This window comes from Oreochromis niloticus, linkage group LG23, assembly GCF_001858045.2.
Source record: "Oreochromis niloticus isolate F11D_XX linkage group LG23, O_niloticus_UMD_NMBU, whole genome shotgun sequence".
NCBI classification, from domain to species: Eukaryota; Metazoa; Chordata; class Actinopteri; order Cichliformes; family Cichlidae; genus Oreochromis; species Oreochromis niloticus.
Window position 1 is genome coordinate 25670110 of NC_031986.2, and position 18367 is coordinate 25688476.

Here is an 18367-nt window from a genome sequence, read left to right on the forward strand (position 1 = left end):
TACTGAAGCTAAAATGATGACAAAGCTGTAGGAATGAACTCTAATCTATAAAAGCACCGTTATGCACAAACACATGTGGAAGAAGACGTTCTTATGAACTCAGAGCCTCCAAGCCCAGCAACAAACATGCTGAGATTGAACTTTCTTTCCTTTGATTGTTTTAGCGTTCCAGTATGTTGGAGCTCCCTGCTGCAGGTCCACCTGAGTCAGAGTGACATGGAGACATTTATGGTCTGATCAGCCTATGAATGACTGGCTGTTTAAACCAAACAGGAGAGTGCTGCATCTGAAAGCTGAGGCCTTAAAACAGTTAACTGTCTTGCATTTGTATGAAGCTGTGTGGGTGATAATTGATTTTTAAGCAAAAGAGTTAAGTCCGTATTTTAAAATATATTTCAATCACTGCTCCCACTTGGCTGATGGTTTTCAGTAGGAAAATCATCATTGTTGGGTGCAGCTGAGTGTGAGGTGACTGGCATGGTGATCGTGTCATGATTCTCAAGTGGAAACGTGTGGAGTACCCAATTCTAACTGGGTAAAAGGTGCTGTTTCAAGTAGAGTATTAGAGATATCGGAGCAGAAACTTATCGGACAGACTGGTGCAGCATGTGAACTGGGGCTCTGTGCCACTCTGTGGTGCTGAAGAGAGAGCTGTGCTTACCATTGGAAAGAAAATGGGCCCAGACCTGGAAGTTGCAGCTGGACTGGACATCTGTCTTAAGGGGAGCTAGCTTAACTACCACTCAGTAAATGTGTTGTTTCTCTAGTTTTGTGGTTGTGTCCTGTTGACAAATGCTGGGACAAAGCTGAGGAAGACAGCATTTTGTTTTTTATCATTTAGGATGAGTTTATTAATGGTTTGCGGCTGTTGGTTTACCTGCTCAGGTTCATTTGAACAATTTCTCACGCAGGCATAAATAAAGTAAAATGACCTCACTTCTATTTCTTCTATTGTTACAGACTGAACAACTGAAGGAAGCAGTATGAAGCTGTTAGAATCTGTTTAAATTTAACCTTTAAAGCCGGTCGGAGCGGGCACGCTCCGTTTTGCACAACCATTTTTAAATCCCGGTAGCACTGTAACCACGTAAGCTAGCGCAAAAATTTTTTTTGCATATGAAACCGAAGGAGTTGTACTTACATTTTATGCCATCAGCTTGTCCTAGGTCACGGTTTCCTTCCACATATAGCTTTGCAAAAACTGCATAAAAAGCACTTGCAGCAACAAAAACATAATATTCCAGAAACACGCTTTGACAATCTGATCAGCTGTTCGTAACACTTCCTACGTCCATCAGCGCGAACTATCGCATGTCCGCCATGACCTGACCTAAACCGGAAGTGACGTTATTTTGCGGAAATGTAGTTTTTTACCATCAGGGCCTTATGAGGCTATACTGGTGTTTTTAAAAGTTATCTTTGACTTTATGACTTTCTGTATCGTTTCTGGGATGCTTAGAACTCAAATTGCACTGCTGGAAATAGTTTATTTTGATGCATATGCTGCTTTTTTCCAAATTTGCATCATAATATTTATTTTCGTTTTTCCTGCAGTATATAAAAATTGGTGTATTTCAAAAATAAAACTATGAGACACTCAAAATAAATTTCCTGTGGTGGGAAACTATTTTGTGCAACTTTTTTGTATTTACAGTTTTGAGGGATAAGCCTCTTATGTTTCTCTAACTAGAAATATATGTTAAAAAACAAAAACGATTTTCAATTTTTTGGTAGTTTATTGCACTTGTTTGCAATTTATGTAGTTACTATGCACTTAATGCATACATATTGTTAAAATCTGGGCTATAATGGTTGTATTGATGTATATCAACTTGAAATGCTCCCAAAAATGGCACTACAGCATGTAAAAATATAATATAAGCTCTGGCGGACTTGGTTCTATGGTAGGTCTTAAAGGGTTAAAGTCCCTATTAACCCACATGCCACAGTACTGCCTTGAAGTGGTAAAGTTTTAGTTCCCGTGCGACATTAAGGGGATTTGTGGGTTTTGTTTTTAGGTTTTTTTTGTTTGTTTTTTCAGACGTCACACTGACTGAAGTCACCATGTAAAGTAGGAAGTGTAGAGCACTTCTGTGTCAGAGTCCATCAGAGCTGAGCTGCTTTCAGACGACTCCGTCTTGTTGTGGATGCTGAAGCTGATCATGGTTCTCCTGTGGATGATCCTGTTGGTGCTTCTGCTCTGTGCAGAGGCCGAGAATGTGAGAGAGGTCAGAGGAGAGCTGGGGACCAATGTCACTCTAACCTGCTCCAATCAGACAGCAGACACACACTGGTACATGGAGATCTACAGTCAGTTCAGAGCATGTATCGGCCGCAGTTTTTCCTCAGCAGGCTCTACCTACTGCTCTCCTGGTTTTGAAACCAAATTTTCAGTCCTGGGAAACAAACTGATAATTAAAAACTTGACAGCAGAGGACTGCAGGCTTTACTTCTGTGGCATCGAGAGAGGAGGCAGCATTCATTTTGTTGAATCTTTCCACCTTGTCTCAAGTAAGTAGCCAAGTTTTTTATTTTTATTTTTTTGCTTTTGCTGTAAAACATATGAACATATGATTAACAAGTGATTAGTTAGTTCTCAGGCTTTATGACGTATTTGCAGAAAAGCACATTTTGAGCAGGCTAACATGATTTCTCTTTTCTGTTTTTCATGTTTTAACTTATCTATGACCACATTCTTTATTTTTGCATTCACTTTGTTCTCAAGTCTGACCTTCATAGTCATTAGTATTAGTAAGTGTGAGAATGAATGCAAAGGAAATGAGATCATGTTTTTTTCACATTCAAACTTCCCACCATGTTTTTTTTGACTCAGTCAAACTGTCCTCTCTGAAGGTCCAGCGTGGTGGGTTTCAACATGTCCTGAGATACTGTAAAAGAAAACTTTGGCAGTTAGAACCTAACAAGTAATAACTCAACTTGTGAGCTTGATACATTTTTCTTTTTTCTTTTATTTTGCACTTACTCTGGGTACAAAAAAGTTACTTGCAGCTTCAAGGATGGATTTCATAAGGCAAACGGCTGCACCTATTCTGATTTGCTTGATTTCTTGAGTGAAAGCAATCCCTTCTTTGGATAAAAATTATAAAAATAAATAAATAATTAACACGAAAAAACCCAGCAGAGTTTTGTTATAGTGGTTAGCAATAAGATGGTGTATTGATACAGGTAACTAGATGGGTTTTTTGTTGTTGTTGTTTAAAGAAATAAGAGTTTTCTATCATGGCTGTATGCTACCTTATATCTCTGATATATGGAAAGTATGTTTTTCAATGAAAATTTATAGACGGTGGGCGTGTTTCAAGTTGCTGATTTGTAACTATAACATGTTCTCAGTTGATCTTTTTACCTCTTTGTTTCCAGATGTCATTGTTCCTCCCAACGACCCACAGAACGACTGCTATAAGAGTCGCCTCATCATCATCTGTGTCTCAGTGGCTGCCTTTATCATTCTGATAATCAGTGAGTGTGTCACTGTAGATAAATTTAGCACATTTTCTAACTTCAGATCAGAGTATCTAATGTTTGAATAGATGTTTCTGGCAGCACATATTAGAAGTGTTGGTCGAACTTCAGTCCATATTTATTTGAATAATTTTGCACTGTGACCAATCACTCTTACAAGTGAGGAAGCAGCTTTATACTGTCAGCGACTGCACAGAAATCAGTGTATTATAAGCATATGTCTGGATCTGTACATCTGGATAAACAAGATGAAGTGACTCACTGCTCTGTTGGCAGGTTTTGTCGTCATATTGCTGTGCTTGAAGAGGAGCAAATACTACGACCGATGCTTCAGGTCACATCTGTGACGCTACAGAGCTACTGCGGGCTGTGCAGGTAAGCAAAAACTGTGATTGCTAGCAAAACTGATGCTGTGTGTGCTACATAAACCATAACTACTGACAGTACTGGTACTAGGATCACTCTCTATAATGGTTAAAAAATGCTATGACCAACATTAACAGGCAATAAGTTGTAATGACAAAATGGAAATATGCATGTGATGTCTTCTGAAATTAATAGAATCTAAAACAGCTTCGTTCATTTAAGATTCCTGGTCATTTATGTTTGCTGCTTCAGACCATCCAGGTGTGCATTATCACAGTTATACAGTTTTCCCAAGAGAGGACGTCCCAACAAATTCACCCCAGTCCAGCATGCAATAGTATCCTCCTCTGTCACACTGATCTTCTCTGAGAAGATCTTCTTTTACTCTTTTACTCTTTTACTGCTGGCAGCTCCATATTTAACATCATTTGTCCAAAATATCTACTACCCATCCTCTATGTGCGCCCAAAACATCTCAGCCTTGTCTCTATAACTTTTGATTTACCCCATTATTAATGTTTTCATGTGCATTTGGATGAGCTGCATCAGGGACAAACATAATCAAAGTAATGCGACATCACAGCCTCTCTAACTTTAGCTCCAAACCACTCAGCCTGAGCCGTCCCTCTGATATACTCATTTTCAGCCATTATCTCCCAACTGTACATCAGCAGGTCTCACTGTGGTTGGGTTAAAGTCATACAGAAATGGTTACTTCAAAATTATTGCTCCTAAAGTTGGTTCTGTGAGCTATTAAATCATGAATTATATTTAGTTTTTCACAGGACTCCTTCCAACTTCCAGTGGGCTCAGCAAACACTTTTCTGGTGGGTTTATGGCCTCAGGAGCTCCTTTCAGGTCTTCCTGAATGAAACATGATGCTCATTTAGGAAGTCATGTTCACATTAGTACAGAAAGAATGAAAAGCAGGGCATAATTTAGGGCCTTACTCAATTGTGAGGTATGGTTTCTTAAGGAACACCAGTGTTTTGGCACGAAAAACATGATGATCAAGTCAAATGAATGAGATGAACCAGTGTCAAAAAATTATCTTCAAAGCCAAAGTGAAGCAGCAAAAACCTCATTTTTCCTAATAAAGACTTGAGTCTGACTCTAAAAAAGACAGTTGCCCACAGACCTGCGTGTTAAAATGCTGAAAAACAGTTTTGATCTCTATATCTATTTTACTCCTTCAGAGTTGCTGCTAACGCTGCAAAGACGATCACTGTAACTATTAAAAGTACTCTAATAGTACTACTTGTACTACCCTGTACTGATTACTCATTTTCTGTTTCAGGGTAGGTGACCCTCTTCCAGCAAGACATCACGGGGTTTGATTCATTCATTTCATTTGTAGTGTGTAGTATCAGTACACAATATATTTCATGATTTGTTGTAACAGTATTAAAAAGTAATTTGTCTGCTTCCACTTTGTTTCACTGTGTAATAAAAATTACATTTATTACAATGTAACATTTGTTCTTTATTTTAATCCATATTTCTATTTCTAATCTATTTCTTAACCGTGGGAACATTTAAGAAGATCAGAAGACACCGTACAATTTAAACTGAGCCTTTTGTGTCATGTAGCAGCCAACTGTTACTTTAAACATGTCATTGTCATCTCTGGTACAATGATTTTGCTGTTAAAGTTGCTATTGTTCTCATTACTAGCATCACTACTGCAGCATTGTCATTAAATCATTGAGCTGCAGAAAACAGTTGAATATCTCTAATACTAAACCAAGCTACTGAGTTTAAGCAAGGCCGTCAAAGTAATTCTACTTCCTGAGCGCTTGCTCGTTTTTGTGGTTTTTAAAAAAGTCTGATGTCATATCAAGTGACCATCTGAAAAAGGAAGTGTAGAGCACTTCCCTCTTAGAATCACATCAGAGCTGAGCTGCTTTCAGACGACTCCGTCTTGTTGTGGATGCTGAAGCTGATCATGGTTCTCCTGTGGATGATCCTGTTGGTGGTTCTGCTCTGTGCAGAGGCCGAGAACGTGACCGAGGTCAGAGGAGAGCTGGGGACCAACGTCACTCTAAACTGGTCCAATCAGACATCAGACACATACTGGTACATGGAGATCTACAGTCAGTTCAGAGCATGTATCGGCCGTAGTTTTTCTTCAGCAGTCTCTACCTACTGCTCTCCTGGTTTTGAATCCAAATTTTCAATCCTGGGAAACAAACTCGTGATTAAAAACTTCACAGCAGAGGACTGCAGGCTTTACTTCTGTGGCATCAAGAGAGGAGGCAGCATTCATTTTGTGGAGACTTTCCACCTTTTATTAGGTAAGTACCCAAGTTTCAATTTACTTTATTGCTGTAAAACAAATGATTAGTTGGTGTTCAGGTCGCATGATGTATTTGTAGAAATGCACATTCGGAACTGTCTAACAGGAGTTTTTTACTGTTTCAACATGTTTAGGAAAGTTGTGACCACATCCTTGCAGTAATGTGGGATGTATGTGAATATTTGTTCTTAACCTCTAACAATACCATTGGGCTGTGGTGACAGTCTTTTAAGCCAATGTGCATGTGAGCATGGATAGTTTCAATAGTATTGTAGCAAGAGCTGTAGTCATATGGTTCCTGATTCAGAATAATTTGACTTTGATAACCATTCTGTTGAAAATTATGAAATTAATACAATGAGAAATGAGCTCAAGTGCTACATTGCTCCTCCCCCGCCCCCACAACCAATAGACAGCAGAAACTAAAAATTGGCCATACTTTCAAATGCCTTCAGTAAAAAAGCATCAGAAGAGCTATTCTGCTGAATACTGCTGTCGTCACAGATCTGCACGCAAAGTGTGCTTGACCATTGGTGTCTTGGTTCCATGGTAATACTAAACACAGATAAAAACCAGTCCTCTTTAGTCACATTAGGATGAGTGGCGAGGAACTCGCGTCCCATTTGCTTTGTGTCTGTACTTCATGTGTGAACAGTAGATCAGGGCACCAACACCAGAAGACATCTTGTGCATATCTAAATAAGAACGAGTTGTATACTTACAGTTGGTAGGCAGCTGACGTTCTTGTTCGTGTGTTAATTAAATATTTTCCTTTTCTCTACATTTAAGTTGCCTCAGCAATCAGAGTTAATTTAACTTGTTAGTACCTTAGTTTAGATCACTGCTTGTGTTTGGAGATGTGAATCTTCTGCACTGTTTTCAGAATAATTTGTCAACAAAATGCCCCGATTGGAAACTTTAATTATCATAACTGTAACTGTTCTAAAGAGATAAAACAGAATACTTTTTTTATTTTCCTTGTTTTCCATTAAATCTCTCCTTTGTTCCTCTTTCATCTTTCTCCAGATGCATCTACCAGCAACCCACTGAAGGACTGCATCATGACTCAGTTCATCCTCACGATATCCGTCTCAGTTGCCGCTGTCATCATTCTGATAATGGGTGAGTGTGACTGGAGATAAGTTTAGGAGATTTTAGTCTGAACTGTAAATACCGACATCCACTACTAGACAAGCCACACTATTCACCGATGAACACGACCCAAATTTATCTATCACAGAGTTCACTGGAGCTTTAAAAGCTGGTATTTAAAAAAAATAAATAAATAATAAAATGAAAAATAACTCACTGACATCTGTACTAAAGGAACAGTTAGGACACGAATACTTGAGCTCAGCTACACGCTCTGTCCTCATATCGTGACCTCTGGTTTGGTAATATTTGCACAGACTTTTTGAGAAGAGCATAACAGTGTTAGTCACATTTAACCTGAGGCTTGTCGCCCATGATTAATTCATTTCAGTGCTCTAATGTGTTTTATGTATTTTTAAACATGATTCTATCTTTTCAAACACACTAAAGTTTGATATTTTAAGTATTTTATGATTAACTTTGATCAAAAAGTTCTTTAATATCAGGAAAAAGAGCCTCTACAAGACCACCCACATCCTTCATTGACTGAATCACAATCATAACACAATTTTTGATCTTTCATTAATGTCTGTTGTTAATCGACTGATCTGTTGACCAGCAACCACTAGTAAATAGTAGAAATAACTACTAGATAGTTTTTGTACACTATTTTTCTTATTTATTTCTTTAATATTTTTTTTTCTAATATATCTCTAATTCAGGTTTTCTTGCTCAACCCTGATTGTCTGTGAATTTCCCCAGTGTGGGATTAGTAAGTTTATGTCTAACTTCTTGGCAAAGAGGAACATAGGAAAATGATGATGAGTCCATCATTTATAATTTGTGCTAATCCAAATCACTTAAAAAAGCATGTCAAGAACATTCACCTTAGTCAACAATGCCGATCTAATGGAGTTCTTGTAGTTTGTATTTTTGACGTGGGTTTTATTTTTATTTTGAGTTTTTGATTTCAAGTCAGTAAAGCTTCAGTTTGTTTGTTTTCTCTTATTTCAGTTTAGCTTTTCTTAGTTTCAGTTTTACTTTTAGTTCACTTAAGTATTGTGATATAGCAGACATTTATCATGGGGATTTTCAGAACTCAGAATAAACATTACAACCCAACCACTCTCTGAAAAGCCAGTTAGTCATGTAGACCCTGAGTCTCAGTGAAAAGATGACACAAACCTCTTCAGAGAGGATGTGTGGACAGAGATGTTCAAATTGACAAATAACCTGTATATTTTTATTTTATTTTAGTGTTTCAGGTATTTTCTTTTTCTTGCATGTCTTATTTGATTTATTTTGGGTTGTTTTTATTTTACTTGACTAAATCATTTTGGGAATGGCAGCAGTATTCAGACCAGATCACATTCTTACATTCATTATGAGACATCCTGTCCTGACTGTGAGTTTGAAGGTGGAGTGATTCGGTGATCTGTTGGCAGGTGGGGTTTTGATACTGCTGTGCTCGAGGAAGAACAAAAGTAGCAAACAGGTAGAAGAGCCTTCAGCTCACATCTACGAGAACGCAGAAACACTGTGGGCTATTCAGGTAAACAAACCTTCCACTGTTACTGACAGAACTGATACTGTGAGTTTTAATTTTCATTGCAAATATTTTTCTAGAAACTCCACAATCCTATATATCTGTATATTTGGTAGTTCAGTTGAGTAACGAATGGAGCGCTTTAGTATAGCATGTAATGTCGTAACACAGAAGAGGATATCACATTACAATGCTGTGTCACAATATAAAATAGCATCATACTATAACAATCATAGTGTATGTGAATAGGTTTGTACGTTGTCTGCTTCCCATGGACAGTGTGGGGGTTTGCTACTCTAGTCAATTTAAACTGTATGAAGTCTTCATGGCTTTGAGTTTGCTCCATGTCCACACAGTTAGATGTAGCTGGCACCATTCAACCACACTTCATACTATTGTCAGACTTAACACAGATAATAGTGCTGAAAATGTTAATTTTAAGCCTTCAACAAGGAACTTAACTAACCAACTGTAGAGATCACCGCATTACCTCTATGAACTACACTGTGAAGCACTTTTCTACTCTGAGCACCCACAATGCATTGAATCTGCTGAGCCACAGTCACCCCAACATCTCTAAAAACTGTTTTATGTTTGCATCTGGTGATGACACTGCTATTGGTACCTATGATATCAATACCACTGCTTAAAGTGCTAACACAATACTGCTTCTTCCCTATACTTATGTTGTGTTTCAGGGCAAGGTGATCCACCCCTACCGAGCAAGACATCACTGAACGAGTTCTTTCAGACGCTACAAGACTTCATTTGTTGTATTTCACTGAAAAACATACAAACATTTGTGCACGTTTCTTCTCTGCAGCAAATACATTAATTTTTTGCTAGTGCTGTAGAGCGTTAATCTCGTTAAAATGATGTTAACGCCATAACCGCGTTAACGCGACAAATCTGCATTAGCGAGTCAATGTGGATCGCCCCGTGCGTGGGGCTGCACAGCGTCAACGCATAGATTTGCCACGTCAGTGCGGTTATGGCGCTAACGTCATTTTAACGAGATTAACGCTGACAGCACTACATTTTGTATATTATCAGGCTTGTTGGAAGACATCTGTCCACTTGAGATGTAAAACTTTCCAATCATATGGAAAGTTGTACGTTTTAAAAGATAAACTATAAGCTGCTGTCAAACCCTGTCAAGATGGAATCTGAAGACAGACAATGATTCAAACTTGTGGGTTCATTTTGCAGTATTAGTACTAGGTGGAGGCAATAACAGTATTTATGATACTAACAGAAATTTTATAAAATACACTGAGGAGTAACAGTAGTAAAAGAAGTACAAACATAGTTAATGTCAACATCATAGGTAGTAGTTTTCGTTAAAGTTCTTGAAAATGGAGCAGTAATCTATTAATAGATGTAGTAAAGTCTACGTTTGTGGTAGAACTGATGCAGTAGTAATAACAGTAAGGATTATGGGTAGTTTTTGCAGGAATTTTATAGCGTTACTGTCAGACAGGATGGGGTTGGTGGGTAAAACGTTTCCTGACTTCTTCTTTTCTGCAAAGATTCTGGCAACGCCTGAAGAAAAAGTAGAAAAGAGGAAATAATTTGAAGTGCTAATTTTACAAACGTTTCCAGGGAAATATGGCTACTCCGCATGACTTCACCATTAAAATCCTACTGTCATCACTTCTTCTGCACACAACGATGTGGCTGAATTTAACTTTAAAGTCTTCACTCTCAGAAACAGCCAAATGTATTAGATGTGCTGAGTGTGTTGGGAGGTTCTTCAGAACCACTGAGGTATCTGACGTACCACATCTTTTGGTGTGCAGCTGATCACTTATGTAACAGATGGTCCCTACAGTCATGTGTAAAAACTAGATTTTTGCCTTGAATAAGAGTTTATAACTCTGTCAGGCTGGAGATGGAGGGCAGACCTTTCTTCTTATTTGACTGTTTCAGTATTGGCTTTTGTACCAGACGTTTTACAGTCATAGCAGTAACAGTAACTACTGTACTGTTTGTACTTCTGCTTTTGGTTTTCTCTTATTGTTAGCAATATAGATGGTAGCAGGATTTGTAATGATTATAGTAAATGTTGCAGTAACTTACTAATAGATGTAGAAAAGGCTGCCCTAGAAGTAGTAATACCCTTGGTTAAGGGTAGTTGTAGCACAGGACCTGTAAAACCATGCAAATAGTATAAAATGGAGTTTGTCTTTGACTCATTTGTCTGTTTCCACTTGTTTGTTTCACTGTGCAATTTAAAAAATGTAAATGGAGTCAAATGTTTTATACTTTTTACTTAATTTAATTTATATTTAACTATCTTTTTTTTATTTTCAAGCCACTTTCTTTTCAGTATCAGCTATGAGCTGTTGTTAAGGGAAGATTTACGATGTTCAGAAAATACATTATGATCCGAGCAGAATTTCATTTTTTTTTCATTTTCATTTTCTTTCAATTTGTATTTTAAGTTCAGTTTAATGTCATTTCTCTGTGATTTACCATCTCATCACTTACATTGCCTCTTACTAATAACATCTCTGATACATATATATATGATGCAGAGTAGTTTGCAAAGAAATCCTTAATAACGGAGAGCTCCTGTAATGCCTGATTTATTAAAACAAGTTAAACAGGTTCAGACTGCACCAGCGTCTCTGAGAAATTAACTGGCAGAATGAATGCACAAAGTTTAACCATTTTTCTGTAAATATTACCAGTTAGTCATGCAACCCTTTTAATTACATTTTTTAAATTGTATATATCAAGATTTATGCTTGAACTGCTGAGTTGTTGGTTTTTTTTTTAGATAAATGATGACAGGAAATCCAAATTACAAGCACCTGATTTCACAGAACGTGACGCGTTGCCTGAAATTAAACAGCATAGAAAATGTTTAAAGTGAGCTCAGGCTTAAACATCTGCAGCAGTAATATTAATCATATTAATATATTAATAATCCATGAAATCCATTTCATAATAATTCACAATATACAGCTACAGTTACATGTGTAGTGGGTTTTTCATAGTGTTTTTTTGTTATTTTTATTTAAAATAATCCTCTACCTTTTGACTGTCATGGATTTGCTGTGTAGCAGGAAGGATGTAGGACTCATAAATAAAGAGTGAACTAAAACACGCAGCTTTATATTGGCTGTAAATGACTCTTCACACATACAGGAAACAAAACCAAAAGCAAGGAACTACAAATATGAACTTGAATCAAAACACTATTAAACTTGGACACTAAGGAACTAAACTGGGAAACAGAGAGCTAGAAAACTACGAAGAGCACGGAGGAAAAAACACACAGCAAAGAGGATGTCCACGAGGGTTACAGACGTGACAACAAGCAGCGGAAGACTGAGGACTAAAATACACAGGCAGGCTAACGAGAGGATGGGGAACAGGAAGAACACATCGGGGACTAATCTGACGTGATGAGACAGGGGAAAAGCAAAACTCCAAAACACTGAACAAGCAAAGTAACACAGGAAGCATGACACATAGACGTGGACTTGACACTGAGACACAGAAACATGACAGACTCGGGAACAGCGGGAACATGAAGCACAGAGACAAGACCTGGGACACAGGAAAGACATGAAGACAAAACTAAGACTGGGCATATAACACAAAACTATAATACAAAACTCAAAGAGTATAACTAAACCCAAAAAACACAAACACTGGGCAGCCAGACCCAGTGCCCTGTCATTGACATTGTCTGCTAGTGGCAAATTTTAGGCTGATCACTGTAGAAGTGACAGATTTTACAGTTTGTCAGCCAAGGAAGGAGTGCAGCAAGCTTTCATGTTTCTCTTGCTTTCTTTCATGTAAAAGTTTGTTCCTCATTTCTTCTTTTACTTCCTATAAAGGTTATTGCATGCCACTGGTAGTACCAGAGGGTGCATGCTTGCGTTTCATGTTGCAGCAGTATTATGGTACTCTTTACATTACTTGAAGTGTCGGATCACATAACAATTGGACTTAATGTTACATTTTGAAATAAATACTATAGTTAAATGTATAGAAATGTGAGTTTTTCTCAGGACTGGATTGAGACAAAAAAATCGGACCACACATTTTGGTCTAGATTCCCCCCCAAAAGAGAGATATTTATTAAAACTCAGGCGGTGTGATTTTTTTTTTTTTTTACACCTTCCTCCATCTCTTCCCCCTGAACTTCTCCAAAGCAACGAGGGACAGCGATGGCTTGTTACTAGTTGTTAACCTTCACTGTGATGAGCTCTGAAACCTGAATAAAACTCAGTAAGCAGTTTTATAACTACTCTGTCACAAAATTTTGAGATGAAAGTGATGTTAAAGATTGGCCTGTAATTAGCTAAGATGGCTGTTTCAAAGTGATGGCTTTTTAAGAAATTATTTAATTATTGCCAGCTTTAACTCCTGTGGCACATAGCCCATTAATACATATAATATTTAAGATTGAAGCATTAATTAATGGTGGAACTTCTTTGAGCAGTCTTGTCGGAGTTCCCCCGCTTAGTACATCTGTACTGGATAGTGATGCACCGTAGCTCCTTTCCAAAATTCTTTCCATTCATCCTTTATATTAGCTAAACCAAGTAAAAAAAAATGCACATGCCAAATTTATTTACAGAGCAAATTCCATTACATGTAAACTCAATGTGTGCACCAAGAGATAAAAACATAAACTATATAGGTCTACAGTGTCTCAGTGTAAATAAAAAACAAAGAAACAAATGATAACGAAAGGGTTTTGAGTCTGTTTTTAAGTGTATGAGTAGATGTGTGGACCCAGGTCAACAGACAGCTCAGAATCCTGAAAATAGAGCATCACAGTTTTCCCAGTTTCTCAGAGCCCTTTTGAGATCAGACTTTTATGTTATAGAAAACAGTTCTGGTAACTCTGTTGATGTTTCTTGTAAAAATCCAGATCATTGTCCAAAATAAGGCCAAGATTCCTGACTTGCTCACTGTGCTTCAGAGACAGGGATGATTAATATGAATGTCTCTGACTGTTTGGATCAGCAACAAATATTTCTGTCTTATCGCTGTTCAAATCTTAAAAGTTTTTCAGAAATCCAGTAGTTCATGTCATCAGTGCTGCTCAATTATTTGTGAACAGGATTTTGGTAATAAGACGAAAACGATGACTACAACTGTGTATCTTCTGCATTAGAATGGCAGGCTTTATTTTGATTCTTTTTGACAGTATCAATTTAGAGCAATGAAAAAATTGACGAGCAGTTGGCCAAGAATTGACCCCCAGTGAACTTCTGATTAAATGTTTATTCAAACCAGTATCAGAGCAAGAGGTGAACCAGACATGCCAATCTACCATGTGCATTTCAAGGTTAGCCTCCACAAAACATCAAATACACACACATGCTGAAGTTGCAGTAATCTGCAGTACCTCTGCTGGTACCAGTACCAGCAGAGGGAGATATTGGATTTCAAGCAGGAAAATAGTGACAGGAAAGTGTTAATGGTTTCTGGTGATTTAGGACCCTTCAGTGTACTTCACACTTTCCTTTCTCACGAGCAGTTTTCAGTTTGGATAGAGGAGACAAACATCTCTATTTAAAGATAGGCTTAAAACGTTCCTTTTTATAGAGACCTGTAGCATGTAAGGCTGGATCAGGTGACCCTGAACCCTCCCCTACTCTGCAATAGGCCCAGGCTGCTGTGGGATTTCCATCATGCACTGAGCGTTTCTCCTTCACAGCAGTAATAAACAGCTGGAACCTATTAGGATGGTTTTATGATTTGTTTGGGACTGTTGGTTCATTTCTTGCACAGCTATATTGAAAATAACATATTCTCACTCTTGTTATTAAAACAGAACAGCAGAAGGAAGCAGCATGAAGCTGTTACAACTTATTTAAATTTAAAGTCTCTTTTAACCCAAAGAGCAAAGTGCTAGCTAGAGGCGATAAAGTTTTACATCCTGTGACAGATGTAAGGTGTTTGCGGGTTTTCTTTATCAGACATGCCACTGCCCAAAGTCACCATGTAAAGTAGGAAGTGTAGAGCACTTCTGTGTCAGAGTCCATCAGAGCTGAGCTGCTTTCAGACGACTCCGTCTTGTTGTGGACGCTGAAGCTGATCATGGTTCTCCTGTGGATGATCCTGTTGGTGCTTCTGCTCTGTGCAGAGGCCGAGAAGGTGACCGAGGTCAGAGGAGAGCTGGGGACCAATGTCACTCTAACCTGCTCCAATCAGACAGCAGAGATCCACTGGTACATGGAGATCCACAGTCAGTTCAGAGCAGGTATCGGCTGCAGTTTTTCCACAGCAGACTCTACCTACTGCTCTCCTGGTTTTAAATCCAAATTTTCAATCCTGGGAAACAAACTTGTGATTAAAAACCTCAGAGCAGAGGACTGCAGGCTTTACTTCTGTGGCATCAAGAGAGGAGACAGCGTTCATTTTGTGGAGACTTTCCACCTTTTCTCAGGTAAGTACAAGAATTTATTTTTGATTATTGCTGTAGGATTAGTGAGTGTTTAGGCCTCAATACACATTTTCAACTGGCTGACAGCATCTTAAATACACGAGTAAGTAGTTTTTGTTACTGTCGGAAACCATCTACTTTCTTTATTATAACTTGAGAGTTGAGGAAATTTGGGACAACTCCTTATACTGTCTTGTGATAGTACAAGATTATTACATGCAAACGTTTGTTTTTGAGTCTGACCTTTATAGGCACTACTAAGTGCTATAATGAACACAAAGGAAATGAGTTCATGTGGTACGTTTTCAAATTCGTGACCACCCACACAAACTGGCACACACACACACACACACACACACACACACACACACACACACACACACACACACACTATAAACATTTAGCCACCAAAAACTACTTGTTTTGGTTTAGGAAAACTGGTGCGTTGTTAAGACTTGCTCCAGTGTACCAAGGAGCTTGGAAAGAAAAGCGACTGGACTTCTTTGAGCTTCTTAAAGACGTTTCATGTCTCATCTGAGAAGTTTAATCAGTTCTAAGACTAATTGGGGAAGAGTCCCAGATTTCTGAGACCACTGCGAGTTGTCCCTTATGAGGGTCACAGACCCAATATTGATCATCTGCCTAATCACATGAGCCATACTCCTGTGTTTTTATATGAGTATATGAGTTTCCTGTTTAGTTTTTCTCAATTCCTGTTTCGGTTTGCTAGTAATTTAGACCTTGCTTTGTTTCACCTCCTTCGCTGCCTGTGACCCATTACCCTCCCGATCTGACTACACTGTTTATCTTCATGTGTTTAGATACTTGTAATCTTGACCTTGCCTTTAGTCTGTTGTAGCACTTCTTTCTCCTCCCTGTGTGTTTCGTTACCAAATTTTCAATTTGCCTTCTCCCAGTTTTCTTTCTTTCTTTTATAAGATTTTGCACAAGCTTGAAATAAAAGGCTTGTTTTCTTGTTTACATTAGCCTGCCTAAGAGTGCTTTAACCAGTGCCACCATGCTACTTATAAACGCTTCTTAACTTATCTTTGTCCTTTCTATTTTCCAGATGTCACTCAGCCTACCAACAACCCACAAAACAACTGCTTTTTCAGTCTGTTGATCACCATATCTGTGTCAGTTGTCGCCTTCAGTGTTCTAATAATCAGTGAGTCTGTTATTTTTGAATTTTAGTAGATTTTGTGGTCCAACCCAATATCATGGCAAAGCGTGTAACAGACATACCGGTCCACTGTGTCCATTTCACACTTGGCCTCTCCTAAACCTGAAATGGACACACGCATGCAGAAGCGGCAGTAAGTTGCAGTAACAGCAGAGGGAGATATCTTATTTCAAACCACTTTGAAAATAATCATCCAAAAACCATTTAAATAGACATTATTAACACATTTACATGTATATACAGCAGATACCACCTAGCTTAATCATTTCCTGTGATCAAAGGCCCTGAAATGTACTATAGGTTTTTTGCACACTACTGACTTCATAAAGTTAGAGAGGCTGCTTTATTGCAGTGGCAACTTGCACAAAAAAAACCTTACAAAACTAAACCAAAACCTAGAAACTGGAACTAATGACAAAAGACTGGGAAACTACAGACGGCGACCTCAGGAAGCACAGGAGAAGAGACACACATAGCATGAGGGGAGAACACGACACTGACAGAGACAAACACAGGGCTAAAATACACTGAGGGATAACGAGGGCGTGGGACACAAGAGGAGAGCACAGCTGGGAGGAATCACACTTGACAAGACCAAAGGGCGGCAAGGCTAGAGACATGAGACAAGGGACCGTCAAAGTAAAATGGCATGAACACAAGGGGAACACAGAGAACACTTAGACACTGGAAAAAACAACAAAAACCCAGAAAACTCTAAAAATTCTAAAAATTAATAAATGCAAAACATAAACATGGAGTCACTAGACTCTAGACCATGACCTAGATAAGTTACCTTAGTCACCACAGCTAGCCTTAAAGGCTGTTATTATTATTTCTTTTTATGAATCTAATTAAATAAAAGCTCATTGAACATGTGGGCTGAATGAAAGATGAAGTAACTCAGTGATCTGTTGGCAGCTTTTGCTTGTATAATGCTGTGCTTGAAGAGGAAAAGCTACAGCAACCAGAGGGATGATATCTCAGTTCACATCTATGATGTACCAGAGCCCCTGCAGGCTGTGAAGGTAATTAAACCACTGCTATTACTAACAAGACTCATACTTTGAAAGGTAAGGCTTCAAAAACTAGAAAACTAGAATGTAAACTGAATGACCACCTACTATACATTGCTTTCTTATGTTTTCAGTCCCATTCACCATTATTAACATGCACTGTGACATAATGACAAAGTGAAAACATGATTATTTTGTCTTTAAAAAATTAGAATGATAAAAAAAACATTATTTCATTGAAGTTTTCTAACATTTGTTATTTGATACTTTTTATAATTCTACTTTTCACAACTATACTATTGTACTATTAGCTTTTGCTATTAGGTACTACTTTTGTGTGTGTTTGTTTGTGTGTAAAGGCCTGTGAAAAATATGACTAAACAAACTGGTATGTTCGTATGTTCACCTAAACTGTCCAAGCGATGTGGGAAAGCAATAAAAAAATGTCCGGGTTGGAAAAAGGATACAGGGAGGCAAAATTGCCAGATTAAAGGGTTTTATTAATGTTTCTATTGTAATTAAACCACAAGAGATGGAAAAAGCTGTTATAACATTTTAACGAAGGAAAACATCAAAACCCAGGAGTTGGTCACTAAACTAAAATGTCCAAAAAGATTTAGTCACCAAAACAGACCCCTCTCCACAGAGCAGAAGCAACCACCACACACAGCTCACTAGCTACAATACCACTGACACTACAGCTCACCTTTCTCTGGCCTTAAGTGTTCTTAATTGCTGATTAGCATCAGCTGTACAAAAAGGGTGGCACCTAAGGCAGGAGAGATGCCAGGACACACCCACATGAGGTCAATTTGCTGCTAGGACCGTAACAAATATAAACAAACAAAAATGTTTCAACACCGATGGCTTGTTTAGAAGGATTGAACAACTCCTGTAAAAGCAGCATGGCAGCACAGCTTAGCTTCGGGAATTTGCGTCTGAACAAACCACAAAACCTTTGTGTTAATAATAA

At 38.2% G+C, this 18367-nt stretch overlaps 2 protein-coding genes across 2 annotated transcripts in view; both read left to right on the plus strand.

Annotated features, from left to right (window-relative positions):
• The window catches only part of LOC102075659 (uncharacterized), a 90447-nt gene that overhangs the window by 520 nt on the left and 71560 nt on the right, over nt 1–18367 (plus strand). The gene's annotated exons all lie outside the window — the stretch shown is intronic.
• On the plus strand, nt 1839–10581 carry LOC109204651 (uncharacterized). The gene is made up of 7 exons (XM_019366209.2): nt 1839–2511; nt 3382–3480; nt 3760–3858; nt 5147–6143; nt 7172–7267; nt 8683–8789; nt 9482–10581. Exons 4-7 carry the CDS (start codon nt 5780–5782, stop codon nt 9518–9520), a joined length of 606 nt encoding a protein of 201 aa, XP_019221754.1. The 5' UTR covers nt 1839–2511; nt 3382–3480; nt 3760–3858; nt 5147–5779; the 3' UTR covers nt 9521–10581.